The sequence below is a fragment of the Leptonychotes weddellii genome, chromosome 2 (genome assembly GCF_054177405.1).
Source record: "Leptonychotes weddellii isolate Sample4059 chromosome 2, ASM5417740v2, whole genome shotgun sequence".
Taxonomy (NCBI): Eukaryota; Metazoa; Chordata; class Mammalia; order Carnivora; family Phocidae; genus Leptonychotes; species Leptonychotes weddellii.
The window spans coordinates 62,881,428-62,905,769 of NC_138370.1; the positions used below are offsets into that span (position 1 = coordinate 62,881,428).

The 24,342-nt window shown below is 43.0% G+C and overlaps 1 protein-coding gene and 1 pseudogene across 4 annotated transcripts in view; one reads left to right on the forward strand and one right to left on the reverse strand.

The window, feature by feature from the left end:
- TRIM2 (tripartite motif containing 2) overlaps nt 1-24,342 on the reverse strand; it is a 118,714-nt gene that overhangs the window by 48,281 nt on the left and 46,091 nt on the right. For 2 of the 4 annotated variants that reach the window (XM_006727250.3, XM_031026332.2), the window contains exons 2-3: nt 6,496-6,680; nt 2,801-3,038 (exon numbers count right to left, since the gene is read on the reverse strand). In XM_006727250.3, coding sequence (XP_006727313.1) covers nt 2,801-3,038; nt 6,496-6,680 — 423 coding nt within the window. Of the gene's footprint in view, nt 1-2,800; nt 3,039-6,495; nt 6,681-15,831; nt 16,635-24,342 lie in introns of those variants that run through there. The other 2 variants (XM_031026318.2, XM_081811759.1) reach the window with 2 other exon arrangements.
- LOC115940450 (U6 spliceosomal RNA) lies at nt 9,506-9,604 on the forward strand (annotated as a pseudogene).

Here is a 24,342-nt window from a genome sequence, read left to right on the forward strand (position 1 = left end):
CTACTGCATATGAAATTTAGGTCAAACATTTTCTCCATGATATTCATAGCTGTCACATTCTCTCCCCAATTATCTTTCCAGGCTCCTCCCAGTATCCTTCAGCTCACCTATGCTCCCACCCCAAGTGCCCATCTCCGTGCCCTCACTGCACTGAGCTACAAGCTGTGTCCTGAATTCATGACACTCTTACCTTTACTTATTGATGTTATCTTTACAGTTGTCAATATTTCTCATTCTACACCATTGCTCTCTGCATTCCAAATTTAGACCAGTGTCTACAGTGGATCTCCTAATGTTCCTAAACCTTTACTCCTCTATCAAATCAGATTTCCAGAGAGCTCCATGCCTGGACTAGCTTCAGGACAACTCTTGTACCTGGTAGAAATGCCCTCACAGACTAGTATTTAGAATGTGAGCTCTAGGAGGAGACAGCCTCAGCAAGAGCCAGTGTGAGAGATGGTCATAAGAAGAATACTCAAACTAATTGAAGGCACCCTTTAAAGTTCCTTTTACAAAACTTACATGCTAATTCTCCCTTGGAGAACAGTACATAGAAAACCATGGTTATTGACATCCTGGTGTGCTATCAATTAAATAACAAAAGATATGTAATCCACAATGTCTCTCTTATTTTGGCTACCCAAAAGCTCAGGATTTTATTGCTTCCTGGTCTAGGTTTTATGATGTGTCAATCAGCTTTGGGACTTAAACTGTTCAAACTTCAGTTTCTTCATCTATAAAATGAAGGTAACTAAAAATAAATAAATAAATAGACAAATAAATAAAATGAAGGTAACTAATACCTACTTTGCAGAGTGGTATGTACAAAGTCAAGCATGGTGTCTGGCACACTCATTCAACAAATATCTACTGACTGACTTGTAAGAGACTGAATTCACAAATGGACAAAGGCCAGATCATATATAAAAAATAGAACTCTGACCCATGACCTGTCCAGGAAAGCAACTCCTTTATCTACAATAAACTAGCCAGGAAGCTAGCCTACTACTTCCTACTTGTAGGAAGTCTGACTACTATCTCTCCTAATAATCCAAAAAGCCAAACAATAACATCTATGACAATTGGCCCCAAATGGCTAGGAATTGATTACTGATAGCTTCTCTAATTTTTGTCCCCATTTCCACTTAATATCAACCAGAGAAAGCCATATATGTACCCCTAACCAGTCACATAGGATGCCCCACTTCTAGTTAGCCTGCCCCCTGTTTCCCCATGCCAACAGCGTCCAATCAGAGCATCCCTAAAGCCTTCTCTTTTGTCTACTGTAGAGCTTTCCCATTCCTCTGCCTGCCTTTGAGTCTCTGCCAAAACATAAGTGATGATGGCTGACTCTTTGTTATAGCAAGCTCAGAATAAATAGCCTCTGTTTATTTGTACATTTCCATGTATAAGATACTGTGCTTAGTGCTAGGAATATAATGGTGAACATGGTCCCTGCCCTTCTGGAGTTCACTTTCTAAAAGTAAAGCCAGAAGATCACTTGGCCGACAAATACACAGATGAAGGCAAGCAGAGCCCAGTGAATGGCATGAAGGAAATCAAGAAAGGGATGTAATGGCCAGCAACTGGGTGTCAGAGGTGGTCTGCTTTGGATACCGCTCTGTGTAGAAGAAATCTGAGCTGAAACATGAAGGATGAGAGTGAGCCAGCCACATAGAGAGGGAACATGGAGAATTCGAGGCAGAAGGCTTAGAGAACAGTCAAGCCCCAAGGTGGGAAACCACTTGGCCAGCTCTAGGCCAGTGAGGCTGCAGTGTAGTGGGCAGAAAGAGTGGTATGAAATGAGGTAAATAAGTAATAGTTATGGCAAATAATTATTGTTCTGCTCTAACAATAATAATTGATAGCTTGCTTGATAGTGGTTTTATTATACCTGGGCCTTATATTATAAGCAGTTTCTAATACCTTTGAAGTGGCCATTATAAAGAAAAGAATGAATAAAGTCATTGATAAGAAATAATTTTAGTATCTTACATTTATCAAGAGCTTACTATAATGCTTTATATGACTTAAACACTTAATTCTCCAAGTAATCCCATGTAGTAAATACTATTATTCCTTGTTTTTTGCAGATGAGGAAGTGAGACACAGAGAGTTGAATAAACCTGGCAGAGCTGACATAGGGAAGAAGTTGAAGAGCAGGATTTGAATCAGGCAGTCTGAATCCAAAGCCAGACCTCTTAGGCAATGCTGCCTCTTCAGAGCTATTGTAAATCAGTTATTTGATGGTACGTACACACAGGTCCTCCTAGGTTTCTAATAGTTATTATGCTTGCTAGTAGCAGGAAAATTTTGAAATTCATCATCTATAACCTATTATCAAGGATTCACACATCTTTAAATTCTATTTATTATGAAGGATTAGGGCCTAATGGAGCATACGAAAAATTTCCCTCAGAAGAAAAACAAAGAACTCTAATTAATTAACATTTTAATCATCATTCTCAATTTGCAGAATTTATCTATTATTGAATCTTTATCTGTAATTTACTCTACAGATGTTTATGTGGGTCAAAGAATACCCACTTTGCAAATAGTTATGGGTTTGCTCTCCTGGGGAAACTAATAATAGGTGCTATTAGACCCAATGAAGATTGATTTCTTTATTTACATGAATTTGCTTGGAGCAAGTAAGCAGGCAAAATAGTCTTGAGCGCTGCTAAAAATATCTTTTAATTGCTCATTTTCCAGGTGGAGTTCTGTGTTAGTGCATAACCTCTTGACTGCCCGAAGCCCACCCAGATCAAAGCCAGGCCCTGTCTGCGATTCGCTCACTTACATTCCCATCGTGGTTTGGGCAAGAGAGTGGCTTTCCGGCAGCCACAGCGGTGACCGTCTCCAGGATGGAGGACTCCTCAACGTTGCTGCCCGGCGTTCGCTGCAGCACGTCCATCAGGTTCGTGATGAAGAAGTTGTTCTGGAGCGCGGCCACCCCCTTCTCGGGCAGGATGGAGGTCTGGCGGCACACGGGGCAGGAGAGGGTGAGACTGTGGGCGGGAATGTAGTTCTGCAGACACCTGTCGCGGAAGCAGAAGCAGGGGGACTGTCAGCACAGGGGGCTCACGAGCGAGAGCAGGACCACCTCCTTCCGCAGGTAGCACACATGTTCTCTGCACCTGTCTGGGCTCCTTTGCAGAAACTCCCTCTGGAGTCTCCTCTCCTAGGAAAATAAGATTTCTGAAACCAAGAGGTAAGGTGTACTCACAACTGATTAGGTGCTGTCAACTGATTAGGCAAGTGATTATGCTCAAGGAAAAGAATAACGTCATTGACTCTGGTGGCGTTCCATGGAGACTTGCCACGCTTGAGCAGCATCGGCCTCTCCAGGGAGCTTGGAAGAAGTGCAGAATCCTAGGTCCCTACTCCGGGCCTGCTTGAATCAGGTCCCCGGGGAATTTATATGCACATTAAAGGTTTCGAAGCATTGGTCTAGAATATCCAGTGTCGTGTTCACAGATTTGTGGACCTTTACAATGGGGAGAAATGGGTCAAAGTTTTCTGTTGGTGTTGAAATGTTCTTTACATACAAAAGCATAAGCAGATCTCAGATGTTAAAAACATATCCCGGTGAAAATATTGTGTTTGAAGCAGGGATAGGACACCCAGAGTCACATCAACATGATCTCTTCTTGCCTCTCCTCAACCGGCAATTAATTAAATTAATTAATTAATTAGCAAAATGCATTGCTAATCATGACTTAGGTATATGCTGCTTGCTAGATTCAAAGTACTTGCAATAACCGCGGGAAGTAGGTATTTTAGACACATGAAGGAACACAGGCAGAGGGAAGCGAAGTCGCGTGTTTTCAGAACTTGAGTGGACAAGGGCAGAGCAGGAATTCAAACCCAGGCAACTGGGCACCAGAACCTTCGCTCTACATAACTACTCTGTGTAATGTTCCCCTGTTGCTTCACCAAGCGGAATTCGAGAACCTCTGATCCAGCCTCATTCCCCTTAGTATGTACAGAAGGAAACTGACATCAAGGAGGTTAATTGACTTTCCTATGTCACAGAAGTAGCTAGCGCTGAGTCAATACCAGAAATGAAACAGCTTTTGCTAAGGTCACGGAGGGCATCTACATCCAGACAACAGACATTTTTCACTCCTATCCTTCTCAGCAGCACTCATCAAACTTGACCACTGCCTCCCAGCCGTCCTCTTTTGAAACTTTATCTTCCCTTGTCTGTGACAGCACACTCACTTGGTTCTCCTGTCTGCTCTACCCTTTCTACTGAGCCATACAGGCTCGGTTGTTGGCACCCTTCTCTCCCAGGGAAATCTTATCCAAGTGCATGGCCATAAGCACAACACTCCCACACTTCTATTTCTTCCACAGATGTCTCCTCTGAGGCCCTGATCTCTACACCAACAGCTTTCTTGGCATCTCCTCTTAGATGTCTCATGGGTCCTAAAACTCACCATGTCCAAACCCAAAGCTATGTTCTTCCCCCAAACTGGGTCCTCTTCCCCTCTCAACGAGCAGCACCTCCATCCATTCATCTAGGCAAAGCAGGTACTGGGAGCCATGCTGGAAACAGTAATTTCCTTACAGTCCTTCGTTCTCCACATCCAACCCATCACCCAAGGCTGGAAATGCCTAAATACCTTCCAAAGTTTCCAGCTCTTGTCATCTGATTTACACCATCCTTTCCTGGGTTTCTGGAGTAGCTCTATACACTGTCACCCACCCTCAAATCCTCTAATCTTTCTCCATATTGTAGCCAGAGTGACCTTCTCAAAACTCCTTCCATGCATTCCATTGGGACTTGCTGTGATAGGAGCTCGAAAATCTCCACCACCAGCCATTAGATGGAGGAACAGAAGTGGATGGGGCTAGACCCAACCGAGAGGGCTGGAGGCAGACCCAGGACAGCCCAGAAATGTTGCTTCTTATCTGTCAGAGTGAGTAAATGGGAACCAAACAAGCGTCTGGCTGGGCACTGAGCATAGGGGGATGGGCAGCTCCACCCCCTCCAACCGAGTGCCTCTCAGTGCTGTATAGAAAGAGGCCGACTGCTGTCCATCAAATGATGATCTCACCATGTGCGCCCAGGGACAGAGGGACACTTAGCTGGTGTGCATGTTGTGGCTACACCCATTAAGTGGGGAGGAAAAAAATCACTCTCCATTTAGTCATTTTGGAATATGAATTACACAGTACTCACATCAAAGCATAAAATGAATAAAGCAGAAAGTGCTAGTGCCCTATATACCACCACTAAAACAAACAAAACTCTACACATACACACCCCAAAATAACCCCCTAAAGAGCAAACAGACAAAAAAACCACAATGACCAGTAACAAATCCACCTTCTCCCTCTATCCTTCACCACCATGTAGTTATTCTGTTCCAACTGAGATCTTCCAAAGCAAATCAACTTTAACAAATGTCTATGAAATTGATGGCAAATGTAATTAGCATTGATTTGAAGCCATTGGAAATACCAATGTCCTATTCTATAACAAGAATTAAAGTGTTTTAATTATGTCTATTTAATAATAATAGATCATGTATTCAACAAGATGCTATAAAACATAATTATCATATTTACTTTTAAGAAAAAAAATACAGCCTTACTAGGGAAATATTTAAATTAGACCTCAGATAAACAAATTACTAACAAACTTTAGATGCTTAATTGTTTATGTGCTAAGTTAAATAAGAAGGTAAAGATGTATTTTGATAACTGATTAACTCAATGGAAAAAAACTATCCAAGAAGGATAAAGAAATGTGTTTTCATTCATAGCGAATTGCATATTCAGGTAACTTATAATTATTTCATACACACAGGTTTTTCTTCATCTGAAACATCCTATGTTCGTTAGTATGTATCTTCTGAAGTATCCTTGAGAGGAAGCTCTCCCTTTTAACTAACTCCTCAATACACAGGTATTTTACTGATGTGTTCTTTGGGAGGAAATAATAGATTTTTAATTGGCCCTCACCAAAGATCCTCTATGAGGGAACTGTGGTCGGCAAAAATTGTTTGACGAAGAACAAAGGGAAAATTTTAAATGTTTAAATCTTTTTTTTTTAAAGATTTTATTTATTTATTTGACAGAGAGAGAGCACAAGCAAGGAGAGCGGCAGGCAGAGAGAGAGGGAGACCCAGAGCAGGGAGCCCAATGCGGGGCTCGATCCCAGGACCGTGGGATCGTGACCTGAGCCAAAGGCAGTCGCTTAACCAACTGAGCCACCTAGGCGCCCTAAAAATTTTAATGTTAAAATATTTAGTGCTCCATGTCCCATGGAAATGAATCAATAGCTACTGGATTGCTTTCTCTCACTTATAATTATTTAAAATAGAGTAAATTATTGGTAACTCATGATTATGTTTCTTGATGTCTATCATAAGCGCAAAAGATTCATTGTCTCCCTTAGGTAAAGAAGAATTCTGGAAAGAACCCTTTGGTAGGTTGTAAGAGATCACTGTGAACCTCTCTTATCTGGGCACAAAGGAGGCTTACCTCTCGCAGAAAGTGTGCAGACAGGGGAGAACCTTGGGATTCTTGTACCGTTCCAGGCATATACTGCAGATCAGAAACTGCTTGTCAATCTGGCGCACCACAGGACTTGGGATGTTGGTGGCTTCACTGGCCATCCTAGACCACTGACATGGGAGGCCGGCTGTGTTTGACCCTGCACGCGGCTGCTGTCAGACAGGAAAGACACATAATAACTGGTAAGTGCAAATCAATCACTGGTTCATTCGCTATAGGCGTGGTACTGTAAATACAGGTAGAAGTCCATGCCGATGACCTCGAAATGACCATAACCAACCCTCGCTGCTGGCAAGGGAATGCAGTGAGATGCCTGTTGATTTTGTAAATCAATATAATGGTCACATGTTCACCATGCAAACAAAACAAATTAGAAGAAGTGTGTTGTCTAAAGAGGCACGTTTGCCGGGTTTCAAAGCAGTGGCAGCTGAGGGGATAAATACTTATACAGCTCTGCCTGTTCATTCCTTCATTCACGACTATATTTGACTATATGCCTACAGTCTTATTAAAATATTGTCTATATTAGGGGTACCTGGGTGGCTCAGTCAGTTAAGTATCTGCCTTCGGCTCAGGTCATGATCCCAGGGTCCTGGATCGAGCCCCACATCAGGCTCCCTGCTCAGCAGGAAGCCAGTTTCTCCCTCTCCCACTCCCCCTGCTTGTGTTCCCTCTCTCACTGTGTCTCTCTCTGTCAAATAAATAAATAAAATCTTAAAAAATATATATGGTCTATATTAAATAGAATAGTGTCATTAAGATAAAATATGTTTTCCCAACTATTGTACTTGAAGGGGATCAAAATTTCACTCCAAAATATGCCATCTTGACATAAGGATTATTTTGAGCTGAAGGCAATTGAGAATCAGCAGACATGGTGCAGACATGATGGGGGGTGGCGGGAGGGGTTGGCAGGTGGGGGAGAGGGGTGTGGGCACTCTGCCTCTCCCATCTGCCTAAAAGAAGAGCATAGACTTCCCATATGTAAAGGAAATCTTCATTTATAAAGGTGCCTCGTTCTCCCATACGAAAGAGAAGAGAATCTTAATCATCACCAGAGATAGCATGGGAGAGGAGTCTGCATAACACACCTTACTAAGCAACCCTTATGTACCATACATTTCCTGGTCACTTTCCCACAATTTACTGCTCCTAAATCTCCTTTTCCTTTGTCTAGCCACTTCTCCACAATTTGTCATCCTTTGTTAAAATAGTATATAAGCTCCCAGGTCGAACTGCCTCTTTGGGTTTTCACTTCCTTTCTGTGAAACCCCCAGGCATGTAAAATTAAAAATATTAAATTAATAAACATCAATAGAATACAGTATATATACTATTTTGGAAAAATAAACTACCAATTAAATGTGTACACCCTTTTCTCCTGATAATCTGTCTTTTGTCAGTTTAATTCACGGGCTTCAGTGCTAGAATTTAAGTGTGTAGAGGAAAAGTTTTCCCACCCCTACATACAGTTAACATGCCAGGATGGAATAATTAGAATTTTCTATTAAAATCTTTGCATGTGGCTCAAGTGTTTTCTTTAGAATTAAAGGTATATAGATTCCTGGCTAAGATGTATTTGCTGTGGAGCAGGGACAAAAGGCAGATGATTCCTATTATTTTAAGAAATGTCTGTTGGTATTCATGTGTGGGCATCTGAGGGACCTGGTGAAATTAATTCAGAGAAGGTTTCAATATGTGAGGGATCATGCCAGAAAAAGAGAATTAGAAGAGGGCAACAGAGAAAAAAGTGGAGAGCCTCTAAGGGAGGGAAAAGTTACAACATAAAACACAGCTTCATTTACCACCTTGGAACATCTGGCTTCTATCCCAAAGAAGTAAACCAAGGTTAAGGTAAAGCTAAAGTTCACTTCCTAATTTTCTAAATACTTGATAAGGTGTCTATGGCCTCCTCAATTCCCAACAGAAACACTCTTTTGCAAAAAACAAAACCAAAACAAAACAACCAAAAACCACAAAAAACAAACAAACAGAAAAACCCAGCAGTTAATTTTCAATATGACCCTAGGCAGGAAGTAATATTATTCTCATTCCACAGATTTTTGAAAACCGAGCCTCAGTTAAGAAGTTTGCAAGAACACAAACCCATAGCCTGTTCACTCCTTAAACCACCACACCTCCCTTAAAACACACCTTAACTCCCTTAAAAAACACTCCCTTAAAACACACCTTGTGTTTTAAGAAGGCTGTATGTATGTACGACGCAAGCTTGGTTTATGTATAACATTTTAACTGGGTCTGGGACTTGTGTTTGAAGCTGGGAAATACATATTTACAGAATCAACAATTCTACACTTTTTAATAGAAACTCTCTTCAAACTGAATGATAGTTGTTCTTTCTCCCCACCAAATCACCAAATATTTTTAAAAGCATGTCAACTTTTATTAAGAAAATTCTACTATTTATATGTATTTGAGTATAGTTACATACATGACACACCCATTTTCCAACTCTATGTTTCTAGATAAGATCATTAAAGAGCATGATGAATAAACAGATAGAACCTTGTGAAAGCACCTGTTACACAAAAGTGTCACATTCAAATAGAACTCTCTGCATTAGTTAAAACACGGTGTGACATATCTAATTAGCCTGCATTATCTGCTCACTCTTTCATAGAATGTCTCCCTAAAGAACTAGCATAAAGAATGATATTCATTGATTGGATTAAATGTGGCTCATCTCTTAGGAGCTCAGAATGTTGGCACATCATCTGCTTTTCTTTAACCACGTCCCTATGACATCAGAATAGGGAAGGAATGGATTTGTCTCTCTTTAAGATAAGGAAACCAAAGCAGAGGGTTTAAATGACTTGCCCAAGGTCATCGGGTAAAATCAGTGAATCAGAAAGCTCAGATTTCAAGTCTTCTGCCTTATCTGATACCTAACCTTAAACAAGTTTAACACTTTCCAGTATGGTGTGTGTGTGTGTATGTGTGTGATAAAAATTATGGGGTGCTCATTTCGGTAGCACTAAAATTGGAATGATACAGAAGATTGGCTTGGCCCCTGAACAGGGATGATGCACAAATTCAGGAAGTGTTCCATATTTAAAAAAAAAAAAAACAACATATTGAACTTTTCAGTTAAAACCAGTTAAAAATAATTTTAATTTGAATAGCTTTTGAAAAGTTTCATATTGCTATCAAACTAAAATTGATTTTAGTCTTTTTTTAATCTTAGAATTTTAGGGTTTGGGCAAGGAAAAAAAAAACATTTGTTTTAATCAAATGATATACGTTGGCTAAATGAAATTTCCTGAGGTGACATTTTTATTCTCAACAGTGAAATAAAAACATTTCATTCTAATTTTCATCCTAATTTTATGATAATTATCATAGTGAGTGAGAGTAAGTCTTCATTAGTATTGTTAATTTATATGGTAAATTAAGTTTACTCATGAACACTGATTTAAAATCATGACAATATTACAGATCTGTCACAAGTGACTTGTTGAAGACATCTGGATTTGCAGGACTCTCAGAATCAACACAAAAGGTTTCCAACCCCCAAAGATCCCCAAACTGAGACTTTGCCAGGGTAATGATCATTCCCTGAATATAACTGGATACCCACAATAGAAAGACAATTTGACTACTCCTAAAGGGATAATGTGCTGAGGAAAATGGAGGCACAGAATGTGCTAATAAGCACCGTGGGAAACTTTCCATCAGTCTGAATATGCCGAAAGGAATACACATAAAATGTATGACAACCTTTCATCAAAGTGTTTGGGCACTACCAGTTTCTGGTCGTTTTGATGAGAAAAGCGATAAATACTTATCTAGATTCTTGGCTGTTCTCCTTTCCCCATCTTGGTTTCTGAAGTGTCAGAGATCCTTCTTACTCACCAGGCCAGCAGAAATAAGCACGTGATAATAAGAGAGATCAGAATACAGAACTACTCCTTCTCCTGGAGGTCCACAAAATCAATTTCTAGAGAGGAGCACCCGCAAACATGCCAGGGGTGGACTTCATCTCTGAAGGAAACTGAATCCTTCTGGATGTAGGAACTAGCACGGCGTGTATTGACAAAAGGCCAATAGAAAGGAAATGACAGGGAAGGGAAGGCAAGCAGAACCATTTTTAAACTACAGAAATAGCCCACATTAGTTTGCTATTGATATTAACCAGCTCTGAGAGCTCTCACTATGTGGGGAGACTGGCTGAGTTTCCTTGTCAGGGGAAAACCAACAGCGATACTGCTTACAGAGGGGTTCAGGTCTCCTCTCAATAGCAACTTCTCAACTGGACCATTCTGTTCAAAATTGACACTTGCCCCCTCACCCCCTGCCATCCCCTAGCACTTGCCATCTCCCGTCCTTGCTCTATGCCTCTCTAGAGCACCGGTCACTTTGAGATATAGTACGTAATGCGTTTCTCTGGCACATTGTCTCCTCCCCACCTCTCCAGGATGTTAAGATTCACGAAGGCAGGGATTTTTGTCTGACTGCTCACTGCAGGAGTCCCAGCACCTAGAACTGCGCCTGGTACATGATAGACACTCATTCTTTCTTTGAAGGAACTGAACAAGTATCACATAGGAATGGACTCAGTCCCGGTAGCAGAAAAGAGTGGCATGGGGGGCGCCTGGGTGGCTCAGTCGGTTAAGCGACTGCCTTCAGCTCAGGTCATGATCCCAGGGTCCTGGGATCGAGCCCCACATCGGGCTCCCTGCTCGGCGGGAAGCCTGCTTCTCCCTCTCCCCCTCCCCCTGCTGGTGTTCCCTCTCTCGCTGTGTCTCTCTGTCAAATAAATAAATAAATAAAATCTTTAAAAAAAAGAGTGGCATGGGTTGACTTACACAATAAAGAGCATGGCCGTCACCAGTCATGTGAATGTTTTCATTTGACATCAGACATTACCTGCCTTCCCGCATGATCGTCTAATCTCTAGCAAGATAAGCTATCAGCCAGAGGGTAAATATTCAGGGATATACTTTAACACACTCAAAAGTGCAGAAAAGGAATTGAGAACCACTGAGGACACATCTTGCAGAAATACAAAGTCTAAGAAGGTTGACACACAAATTCCTCATTAGTGGGGGTATGCCAACTCAACAGCTTTTGAGGGTAACAACAAAGCAATGAGCATGGAACAGAATCCTGGGGCATAGAAAAACCCCATCCCAGCATTTCTTGCCTCGCGTCATCACTGGTATTTTTCCTGGCTCACATCCTCAAATCTCCTAGAACTTGGTGAAAACTACAACCAACTGGAAAAGCAAAACTTGAGAGGAGGAGAGGAAACAAAAGGAAAATGCCTGTGTCCAAAATTCTAGGGTTGAAACCACAATTCCCACCCCAGATTATACTATTTAGATCAGAAAATGATCCCAACGTTTTATTGCTGACACCAGAGTGCGGAAGAGCAGGAAGGGAGGGTGGAAGACCAACGACAAACTGAAAGCCCTCTTCTTGAGAAGGGGAGAGAGTTGCTGACAACTTGTTGGCTGGGCTAGGAAACACAGTTGGGAAACAGGTCAAGATTCCTTTAGAAAATAAAATTTTAACATGTGATATGTGGGTAGGAGGCAGCATATTGAGTATATACCATCATAAAGGCATTAGATTCCATTTCTATTTAGTTTTATGGCATTCTTGGGTCACTGCTTCTCTTCATTGCCACTCAGCTGGCTTTATTTATTAGCAATGTTGCATTTTTGCTGTTCTTGGACCGATGACAGTGGTGCAGGCATGCGAAAATCAGCTTCCCAAGAAGTTAAAAATCTTCTGGTAGATTTATAGAAAGCAAATCTCAAACCATTAGGATTGTCTGTAACACAATGTACTATCTTTTACCCGCCAGGACAGGTGGTACCTAGAGCTCAAGGCACAGGTGAAAGCATGACTAAAGACACACGGTTTTTTTAGTTTTGAAAATTTATGAGCATATTATTATTCACCTGCAACTGAATTTGCATTGTTACAGAGGACTTGACTAGAAGAAAGAAAAGAGGACAATCCTCAGCGAAATTAAAACAGGGTGACCTATTTCTAGTTAAATCAAGCCTCTATCCCAAATGGGCCATTTTGTAAATTAGAAGGCCAGATGCAATATCTTTTCTGACAGTATGGGCATGAACGCGTGTGTTTGGGGGTGAGTGGGTGTATATTCAGGAGGCCATCCACTTTAATTTCTGTCTTCAGGCAAGGATGTGCCCAAGCTTTCCAAGGGTTCCTCTTATTTCCAGGGTCGGATGTATGACAGCTTCCCTAGGTTGCTGGGTTTTACCATATGGAGGCTGATTTATGCCAAGCCCCCTACTTGTCTTTAGGAGATTTATACCTATTTCCTCTACCTCTTAGTATAGATAACTGTTTGCCATTGCCTTCTTCATAAAAGTCCTCACCTTTTACAACAGAATTAAGTCAGTTCTTAAGATCGGCTTTGGGTTTTCTAAGTTGCAGAAGGCTGGGTCTGTGTGATGGAGTGTTAAGTGGTCAGGCTAATTGACTTTCATCTTACAGTGCCCTGGGACAGTCAACATGGTGGGGTCTCCTCTCCCCCACATCCATCATCTTGCCAAGTCTCCTCCTTTGCTCTCCTTTGGGACTACAAGGAGGCTACATATTCTGGGACCACAGAAGAGGCAGAGGACAGCCAAAGCCCTAAGCTCTGGGAGTTGGGTGAGGTTAGCAAGAAGGGGGAAGAGAAATTTATTCTACTTCAGAACCTCACAAGGCATACGCCCACACAACAGCAAACCCCTTTTTGCCCCCGGTGGATAGGAAGTGCATTATTTAATTCTGTTGTTGATTAGAATAAATGTTTACCTTAATATGTTTTCAAGAAGAATAAAAAGCACTTAATGGAGGAATGGAGGTGATTGAGAACATCAAGGCAGACGAGGGTAAAGTAAAAGAGGGTAGAAAAAATAGCATGCAGATAGCAGTAATGAAGGTTCCTTCCACGGTGCAGTTTGAATAATTACACTGGGCTCGTTTTTTCCTCAGTATCTGGTTTAATCTAAACCTCCAAATTCGAGGAGGAAACCTGATCTGTTAATTTCAGATAACCTGAGCAATAATAATATCCAGAGAACTCTACTAGCCAACCCCATTATAGAACAAATTCTATTCTGACACTAAAACCCTTACATAAGTGATAAAGGGCACAGATGGCATCAGACATTTAAAAAAAAAAGTAATCACAGGTGTGTGCAAATTATAATTATGCCACAATTAGAAGTAATTCAGTCACATTTTTTAAAGACAAAAAACTATGAGAGTAAATAATTTGGCAGCAAATTTTTTAAAGTTTGAAAGTATTTCTCTTCAATAATACATACAAATGTTTCATTAAAGTCTTAGTTTTAATCGAGAGATAAGGAAAAGAAGCACAAGGGAGTCTTAAAAATTAAACCTAGGTCAAAATTTTTTAAATTGCTAAATATTTATAATTTCTTCGACTTAAAGGTAGATAAGAGAAAGTCGTAAGTTTGGAGAAATTAATGCCTCCAGATATCCAAATGAAGGACATTTTCAATTCTTAGTAAGACAAAGAATGAATATTTTTACTTATTTCACAAGCAACGAAATCCACTAAGCTTTTATCATATAAGTAAAAAAAAAATAGTCATCTCAGGATTATAATATTAAGTATGGTGAAAAATACGTATAGATTTTATCCTCCATTTTTAAAATATATGGAACATATATCATGCATCCGTACTTCTTGAAACAGGCACATTCTATCAGAGAACATTTGTACATTCAGTCCTATTGTAACCTTTCCAATGCAAATCACTTGGGTCTTTCTAGGAGAAAACTGGGAAGAAATACTTAGAGGTTTAGGAAAGGCCACTACTCAGGTCTCTGTAACAAAAAGCTGCTTTCTCATACCACAGCACGCATGAAACTTCTCGTTGTGTGCTTGCTCGGGAGGGGCGTGCATTATTTAACATTACAGCGGGTTAGGAACGGTGCTGCCGAAGCATCTGCCCGAAAATACTGAAAGGCACCAGAAAATAGGTTCACACTAAGCAGAACTGAATCCTAATACTTAAGAAATCATTTTAAGAATCTGGACAAACAATGCCTCTCCATATTCTAATCTAAAAAAAAAAAAAAATAAACAAAACCTCTAACAATTTATTCACCAGGAATAAAACGGCAGTAGTTCGATCTAAGCCAAAGAAACAAACTAATAATTTTTAAAATGCTTCATTCTGAATCTAGGTCTGCTCCTTAAAGCAATGACATTGAATCTATCTTAAGACAGAAATATCATTTTACCTTTTGGTTCAGAAATCCACTTATTAACATTCAGTATTTAGCTTAAAATAAATAGCCTTTCTACTTGCTTTCCTAGCCTCCCAAAATAAGGAATAATGACAGGGTGGGGCACACTAGTAGAGAAAGCTGTCAGAAAAATCGTATCCACTGTTTCAGGAAGCAAACCTAAGGTCCAACCCAAGGATTTTTTTTTCTTCTGTGTAAAGCTACCATGAACTCCACCCAGATTTGAGTCTACTTCAGAAGCAAGGGAAAATGTCAAAAAACAAAAACAAAAACAAATCATCTGCATATTTGCTGATCATCAATGGCATTCAGAATTCAGAGGGTCGAGTCATGCATTATGAATGAATGGGTTTCCAATGGTAACTGGGAACCGTGGTGCTCAACCCCAGGGTTCTCCGACGGAGGACCGGGTGGGGGAAGGGTCGAATTGCACATTCTCCTCCACCCTGGGGTATGGAGGAAGGAAACCTGCAACTTAAATATTTCATCCCCATCTTCCCACCCAGCGAAGAAATGCTGGGGGTGGGGGTGGGGATCTTCTATTTAAAATAAACCGAATACACATTAAAATGGAAGACAAGTAAAAACAAAAATCTAGTCAGATCACATTAGGAACTTGAGAAGAAAATCTTGCATGACTTTCTCCCTATTCTTAATTTGGTGCCTTTGTTTAAGCAAAGAGTGGGTCTCCCTCTATCTGATAGTTACAGAGCATGCAGCATCACCGAGAGAGAGGGGCGGAAAAAAAGAAAAAGAAATCAAAAAAAGAAAAGAAGAAGAAGAAAAAAAACAAACAAAAAAACCCCCCACCAGAATAGAGAGAGCAGGAGAAATCAGTTATCCACCTGGCATAATATTCAGCAATTGGAACATTTAGGACCTACCCATTTCTGCAGACAGACTAATCAACGAGGCAAAGAATTAAATCCTCCCAAGCCTGTCGCTGCAGCTCCGCGGCAATCCAAAAGAACAATGCACATTCTGCTAACCTCCCAAGTTTGGAAGCACCATGCAAAGAGACTGGTTAAAATTCCCTACCATGCAGTGCAGCCATCATCAGAAGCCCAGCATATCTTCTGCTCTATGTAGTGATGTGCCAGTTCATGCACAGAACAGAGGAGAAGAAAAATGGAGGAAAAGAGAAAAGGCTCAGGAAAGTCGGCGGGAATGTTTCTGGGTCATTAACAAGTGGGAGACCCCTTTCGGTATCCAAACCAATCAATCTTTATCTTACAGGACATCTTTTTCTCACTCAGCGTCTGTTGAAAAGACTGCAGCAAACCAAGCAAGGGATTGTGGGATAGGGATGCAGCAGCGAGCTGCAATGAGATTCGCGGGTGGCTTGCTCTCCGCTCTGAGTCAGCAGTCAGCTGTTTCCACGCTCTCCTGCTGGGCCGCCGAGGTCCATCACCGAGAATGTGGCTGCACGATTAACCCCCGGGAGAGGCACCGGCTCACGTCTGCTGGCGCCACGCAGCAAGGCCAGGCGCCGAGCTACAAATCAAAGAGGCTGTGCTGATAAGCAAAAGGGGCATGCGGCGAGAAGGGCTTCTAGAAGGAAAACGAAGTATATGATACCTCAGTTCAAATTCAGAGGTGTGATTTGGGTGAGTGTGTGCGAACACACGCTTACTTCCCTAAGTTAGGAAAAAGATACCTGTTTCCTTTAGGCCTTAAGTGGCTTGAAACACAAATGTGCATTTATAGAAATGCCCAACAGCCCAGTTAAGCATCTACTATCTTTCCCCCTCTTGGTATATACCCAGAAATGGGTCTATAAAATAGAGTTCCTCAAAGTCGAATAATGCAAATGACATTCCTCTGCTTTTTGTGGTTCTAATCATTTGACAAAAATCATGCAGTACTTTCATTTACTTCAGGGGGTGAACAGAACCCGTTGTTTTTCTGACGATGGGAAAGTTTTTCAGTTTAGGGTTGAGAAACTTGACAAACCTTGCATACACACATAACTTGATTTCCTAGCAGGTGACTGAACTTATTTTTAAAAGGTTTTAATAACATAAAAATGATAAAGTAGCCATATAAAAACAACTAGATCCTCATATTACAAATAATACTTTAGAATTTACAAAGCTTACATATCAGAATGGAACTTAACAATCGTTCCCTTTTCTACAGCAATGGAGGCAGGGAACCATATCCTATTCTATACGTTGGTTAGTTACTAGTTTAAAAGTGGACACTAAACATTTTATTTAATAATAAAATTGTTGGGGCACCTGGGTGGCTCAGTCGGTTAAGCATCTGCGTTGGGCTCAGGTCATGAACCCAGGTCCCGGATAGAGCCTCGTGTAGGGCTCCCTGCTCAGCAGGGAGTCTGCTTCTCCCTCTCCCTCTGCCCCTCCCCCTGTTTGTGCTCTCTCAAATAAATAAAATCTTTAAAAAATAATAATAATAAAATTGTTAATTCTCATATTTGATTACATTAATATTCATCACATTCTTTCCATGCAGTCAGGCATTGCATTGAGCCCTATGATGGGGCACTCAGCTCTGCAGAGTAGTTATGATTACCTTTGGGGGAGTGGGTCATAAAGAATCCAGTGAAATCAACAGACCCAGGACACGCCAATTTTGCTATTTCAGGTGGTACCCAGTTCTCAAAAGCCCAGGTTAACATCCTGTTTTAGAAGTTTTGTTTTGTGGGGCACCTGGGTGGCTCAGTCAGTTAAGAGTCTGACTCTTGATTTTGGTTCAGGTCATGATCTCAGAGCTGTGGGTTGGAGCCCGATATCAGGCTCCCTGCTCAGTGGGGAGTCTGCTTGAGATTCTTTCCCTCTGCCCCTCCCCCCACTCGTGTGTGCGCGCACGCGCATTCTCTCTTTCTCGCAAATAAATAAATCTTAAAGAAAAGTTTTGTTTTGTTTTTTAAAAATGTCACTGAGATATAATTCACATGCCATACAATTCACCCATTTAAGCTGTATAAATCAATGGCTTTTAGTATATTCACAGATGCAGGCAACCATCACCACAGCCAGTTTTAGAACATTTTCAACACCTCAAAAAGGAACTCTGTGCCCTTTAGCTATCACCCCTACCTTCCCACCCCCACAGTCTTAAGCAACCACTAATCTACTCTGTCTCTGTAGTCCCCTCTATAGATTCTGGACATGAATGGAATCATATAATACGTGGTCTTAGGTGTCTGGCCTTTTTCACTTAGCATAATGTTTTCAATGTTCATCCGTATGGTAGCATGTATCAGTATTTCGTTCCTTTTTATGGTTGAAAAATATTCCATTGTATGGATATAGCATGTTTTGTTTATCCATCTATCAGCTGATGGTCACTTGGGTTGTTTCCACTTTTTGGCTATTATGAATAATGCTGCTATAAACATTCCCATACAGGTGTTGGGTGGACATATGTACTGTTGTAAAAGTTTACAATTTAATTAGCACTGACTCCTCAGACTACAAGCAGGCTACCCCCACTCCATTTTACCATGTCCTCTTCCTAAGACAGTCCATCACAAAGGAGCTTGACCTGTATGATGGGGGTCCCTCTTCATCCCACTTGTGCTGTTGCTGGTCCTTTCTGAAGCCAAATTCACTGAATGCTGACCTCTCCCCCCAGAACATCATCCTGGCCTCTCTCCTTCTCTTCCTCCACTTAACCCACACTCTGGGGCACACAACTGGAGCGAGTCTCTGTTCTCAGAAGATGGTGGGAAAGTGGGAGAAATCCTTGGTCTTGTTGCTGGGCTTGTATTCACAGAAGGTTCACGTACTCCTTCGATCATTCATTCCAATGAATACTTATTGAATGTCCAGTGAGTGCCAGGCACTGAGCAGGCATTGAGGATCTCAGCCCTCAGGAAGGTTGAAATCTCGTGCGGAAGACTGGTTAGTAAGTAGGCAATTGCTACATGGAGTGGTAAGTGCTTTGACGGGAAGAAGAAGTGGAGGTTCTGGGAGCCCAGAGCAGGGACACGCTCAGCAGGGAGGTGTGGGGTACATTTCAGGCATAGAGCACAGCACCGGCAAATGCTTGGAGGCAAGAGATGGCTCACAGGAATTGAGAGCAGTAGTTCAGTGTGGCTAGAGCCTTCGGTGAAGGTAGAATAAATGGGGGTCATATGTGTTTCTGATCTTTCACCTGGAATTGGGAGTATCTCTTTCTTGGAAAAAGTATTATATAGGACAGTGGGTTCCAAATCTCTTCATCACTATGGCTTCACTGCTGTATGGGTAAATGGGTTTGGAGGGCTCAGTCTGCAACCTAACAAACATAACATTGTTTATTATAGGAAAACGCAGCCTCATTTTTGGTGCCCGTCTTGGCAGAGGAATACAACTATTTATAACCTGGGCCTTGGGTTACCCCGGGATGCGCTAGCAGGCCACAGCGTTTTCTCCTTGGCACGCCCTGGCAAAGGTGGATGCTGGTGGTGGCGGCTGTTGGGATCCCACGGCTCAGGTTCTTTCTGAGTTGGAGCTTGCTTAATTGAGGCCTCACACAGCTAGACTGTAAGGCTGCAAGAGCAGAGACGTGCCCCAGATCCTTGGGATGGAGGCTGCCGCACACTTCACTGACTTCTTGGAGCTGTCTTGCCCCTCCCCACTGTTTCCTCCAGTTGAACAGACATTAGCGAGTTAACTGTCATCAGTCACTTTGACTGTGATGTACACTCAGGAAGTATACAGAGAATGAATATGAAAAGAACAGAACATGTGTTAACTAAATTGGGATTGACAAGATCCTGGGAGACAGAGATCCGAAATGTACTGACCATGTCTTATGGGCCAGGCTCAACCCAAAGCCCTTTATATACAGGCTATCCACCCCTGATCAAGGAAATTTTTTCTAGAAAGTAAACTCCTCAGGATGGCATACAAGGTAATTTATGATCTGGCCTCTGCCTTCTTCATTTTTCTCCACCTCTGTCCTCCCCAGTCATACTCCAGTTCCAAGACATGCCACCATGCATTTTTTAGCAGTGGCTCTCAACCAGGAAATGATACGTCCCCTGTGCCCTCCATGAAGTGATGGGGTATGCATTTGGAAATGTGAAGGGGCATTTTTGGCTGTCATATTGATTGTGTGCTTGAGGAATGGGCCGGTACTCCCAACATTTAGTAACTGGGGGGCAGGGATGCCAAACATCTTCCAGTACATGGGAGAGTCTCATACAAGTACATTTGCGTCCTCAAATTACCGATAGCTATCCCTTTAAGAAACACTAAACTCTAGGCTCACACTCCATTTGTTCTGCTGGGAATGTTCTTATCCTTTCCTGACTCCTTCCCCTGTTTAACGCCATTGAATTCTTCAGAACTCAGCAAAGACACCATTCACTTTAAGAAAAATTCCCTGACTCCTTCTCCAATTCCAAACACTCCTGCCTCCAGTCTAGATTGGGTGTCAGTCCTATGTGCTCCATAGCATTCTTTGCAGAAAATTATTGATGGCTTCATATTTTACCTCTAACTCCCCAGCCCCCAGTACAGTGCACATCACATAGTAGGTGCCCAATAAGTAGATATAGAATGACAAAAGTCCTTCTAGAAACAAACGAGTAACATAATATAATATAAAGGTAAATGTTCATCTCAGAATTGGAAAATAGTTGGAGCATTAGTGAGAGGCAATTCTTCATATTTGATTGGTGGTTTATAATTTATTTTTATTTTTTTTAAAGATTTATTTATTTTAGAGAGAGACAGAGAGTGTGAGCAGGGGACGGGGCAGAGGGAGAGGAAGAGGGAGAGAGAATCCACAAGCAGACTCCCTGCTAGGCACAGAGCCTGACGCGGGGCCTGATCCCAGGACCCCGAGATCATGACCTGAGCTGAAATTAAGAGTTGGATGCTCAACTGACTGAGCCACCCAGGCATCCCTGATTGGTGGTTTATAATTTAGAAAGCACCTTCATAATACATTTTCTCTTTGATCTGCTATTCTAGAAACAGAGGAGGCATTATTATTATTATAGTGGAAACAGATTCAGAAAGGTTACATGGGGCACCTGGTTGGCTCCGTTGGTTAAACAACCTACTCTCAATTTTGGGTCAGGTCATGATCTCAGGGTTGTGAGATGGGGCTCCATGCTGGGTGTGGAGCCTGCTTAAGATTCTCTCTCTCCCAGGGCACCTGGGTGGCTCAGTCGGTTAAGCGTCTGCCTTCGGCTCAGGTCATGATCCTGGGGTCCTGGGATCGAGCCCCGCATCAGGCTCCCTGCTCGGCCGAGAGCCTGCTTCTCCCTCTCCCTTTGCCCTTCCCCCTGCTTGTGATCTCTCTCTCTCTGTGTCAAATAAATAAATAAAACCTTTAAAAAAAAAATATTCTCTCTCTCCCTCTACCCCTTCCACACCACACAGCGCCCCCCCCCCAAAAAAAGAAAGAAAAAATAAATGAAAAGAAAGAAAGGTTACATGACCAGGCCAAGGTGGAGTAGCAATTGTGTAGTAAATGTGAACTGGAGTTTGGCAGAGTCAAGCTCCCTCCAAAGACTCTAGGGGAAGATCCTTCCTTGTCTCTTCCAGCTTCTGGTAGTCCCAGGCATTCCTTGGCTTGTAGGGGCACCACTCCAGTCTCTACCGCCGTTGTTACATGTCTGCCTTCTCCCTGTGTGTCTCTGTGTCTTCGCATGGTGCTTCCCTCCCAGTGTCTCTCTTTTTTCTTCTTAAAGGACCATGTCTTATTGGATTAGGACCCACTCACATGAAGTACGACTTCATTGTAACTTGATTGCCTCTGCAAAGACCCTATTTCCCAGTAAGGTCACATTCACAGGTACAGTGTTTGGGACTTCAGCCTACCTTTCTGAGGGACATAATTCAACCCACAATACCTACCATGGGTGAAAGGTTAACATGAGGCCTGGGCTGATGCAGGCCTGCCTGAGAATAACCTGGTTTTCCCACAGCAGTGTTCCCTTGAGAATAGTAAAGATAAATGGGGAATGTTATGTGTACTTCATTTGTGGGGTGCACCAGTAGGACTGTGAGGTGGCTACATAACTCGGATGACATAAAAGATTGGTGGGGGGGGGGCGCCTGGGTGGCTCAGTCGTTAAGCGTCTGCCTTCGGCTCAGGTCATGATCCCAGGGTCCTCAGATCGAGCCCCTCATCGGGCTCCCTGCTTGGCGGGAAGCCTGCTTCTCCCTCTCCCACTCCCCCTGCTTGTGTTCCCTCTCTCGCTGTCTCTCTCTCTGTCAAATAAATAAATAAAATCTTTAAAAAAAAAAAAAAAGATTGGTGGGGGAAAGGGAGTATGACCCCCACATACCTTGGCTCTCATCCCTGGTACATACCCTAAGTGGATAAGGGGGCAAAGAAAGCTGCTGGGTCTCCAATAGGATAAAGGTGCCATATCTCCTGGTCTGTATTTTATGCCAATGTTTCCTAACCATAAAATTAGATTAAAACTGTGCCTTGTGAGTCTGATTCACAGCTGGATCTCACAACCACAGCTGTGCTGCTGGTCTACCCAGTCTGAGTTCCTTCCCATTGATCTTCCCAAGCCCCTTCTCAGCCTGAAGATGTCCTTTACAGAGGAGCCTGAAGCAAAACACAAGGCTCTGCCATCCATCGATATATCAAACTTCCCAGCGCCACCCTCCGCCTTCTTGTTCTTTGTCTTGCTCTGACAAAGCAAAAATAAAAAGCAAAAGCAAGCAAACAAAACACTCTTGTTCTGCCATTGTCTGGCCTGTGTAATTCAAAGTTGACTCTATCTGTCCTGAGTTTGCCTGGAAGATAACCTCCTAGTCTTCACTGGACTCCTAATTACATTAATGTCCACACTGATGAGCACATCAGTATCAAGTGGTGTTTTTCCCTTCAGCGGAGTTTCGTGATCACGCTTTTCATTCTGACAATTAAATTCAAGGCGGTGCCAAGTTCCTACGTGCTTGGGTGGTTTACCATGTTTAATTAATCAGTGTAGGGGCTCGGACTAGCAGGTTGGGATTGAGCTAGAGTCGGGGATTCTAGACCGCAGATGTCCCCCGCTGGCTGAGCCGGGCGGGACCGAACCCTGAGGACCCGGCGTGGGGAGCCCGCCGGTGGCCGACGTGGGCGCGCCGCTACTCATGCCTTGCTAGGTACTGCCTCCCCTGTCCCCACATTGCTTCCTCTCTGCCCCCATAAAATGGATTATTTGCAAGCCAGCAGATAGTGCAGAGAAATGTTCATATCTTTCGACCAGATAATGTCACGGCCAGGACTCTAGTCTAAGGTAATAGCCACAGGCAAGGGCCACTCTCAGCCGGCCCGGGCTTCCCAGGCCCCGCGGAGCCCCGAGAGCATTCACCGCCGGGCTAGGCGCCGCCGGCGGTGGTTTCCACGGCAACAGGCTCCTCCCCCAGGGCGCCGAGCCCCGCCCCCGCCGAAGAACAGCAGGCGGCCTTCCCCACCCAGGTGTCCGCAGCTCTGCTTGTATTATGAAGCTCTCTTTTTTTCCCTTCTCTGTAGGTTTCCTTTTCTAACCTTATTTCTCACCGGGGAACAGGACCACTCTGTAAAGTAACTGATTCAAGTGCTGGCGATGGGAAAGCCGGGGGGAGAGAAGGGAGTCAAGCCTGCGGGGACAGCAATAAAAGCTGTGAGCTGTGGGGACCGCCCCTTGCAGTGTGGGTGCCCCAACAGTGGCCCTTTCCCATTTCCTGGGACTGCGGCCCTCCTGCCTTCCCGCCCTACTGCGCTAACGTGACCTTGGTGCTACGGAGTTCAGGTGGGACTTTCTCCCCTCAACGTGCCCGCATTTACGACGAGTTCTAGAGCTCAGTGCTTTAACCGGGATCCTAAAGTAGGAGTCTGGGCACCTTGGGGGGGAACAAAGGTAATATGAGGATAGAGGAACTTGACATCACAGGCCGAAGGCTGCCTCCCCCATACATGGAATCAGGGAGAGTATTTTCCTAAGCAGCGTATGTGGCTCCATGCCACGCTGGTCACATACCCCAACATTAGAATCAAACTACCATGTTACCGTAATTGAGGCACAGACTCTGGAGACACATCTGTACTTGCTCTATCTGCAGGTTGCTCCTTGCCTCTGTAAGCTCATTTGTGAAATATTATCTCATGAGGCTGTCCTGATGGTTAAACGGTATAGTATCCAAGGGTCTTTCCACTGTGCTCAACACACAGCAGTCTCAAGTGCTATAATCCGAAGCTGTGTGGTGCAGTGTAGACAATGGGCCCTAGTGACAGGGTGGCTTTGAATCCTGGCTCTGCCACTTATGACTCTGAGTAAGTAAATTAACCTCATTGGGCCTCAACTTCCTCATCCATGTAATGGGAACAATAACCCACTTCACAGTGTAATTGTGATCATTAAATGGTTTAGTCTATGGAGAGAACCTACCATAGTGCCTGGTATATAGTAAGCAGTCAATACATGCATTACTATCGTAGCAGCACTGGGAGTATTGCCACTATGAGATTTCTGAATTCTTTTAGAAATGCCTAATGATTGGGACGCCTGGGTGGCTCAGTTGGTTAAGCGACTGCCTTCGGCTCAGGTCATGATCCTGGAGTCCCGGGATCGAGTCCCGCGTCGGGCTCCCTGCTTGGCGG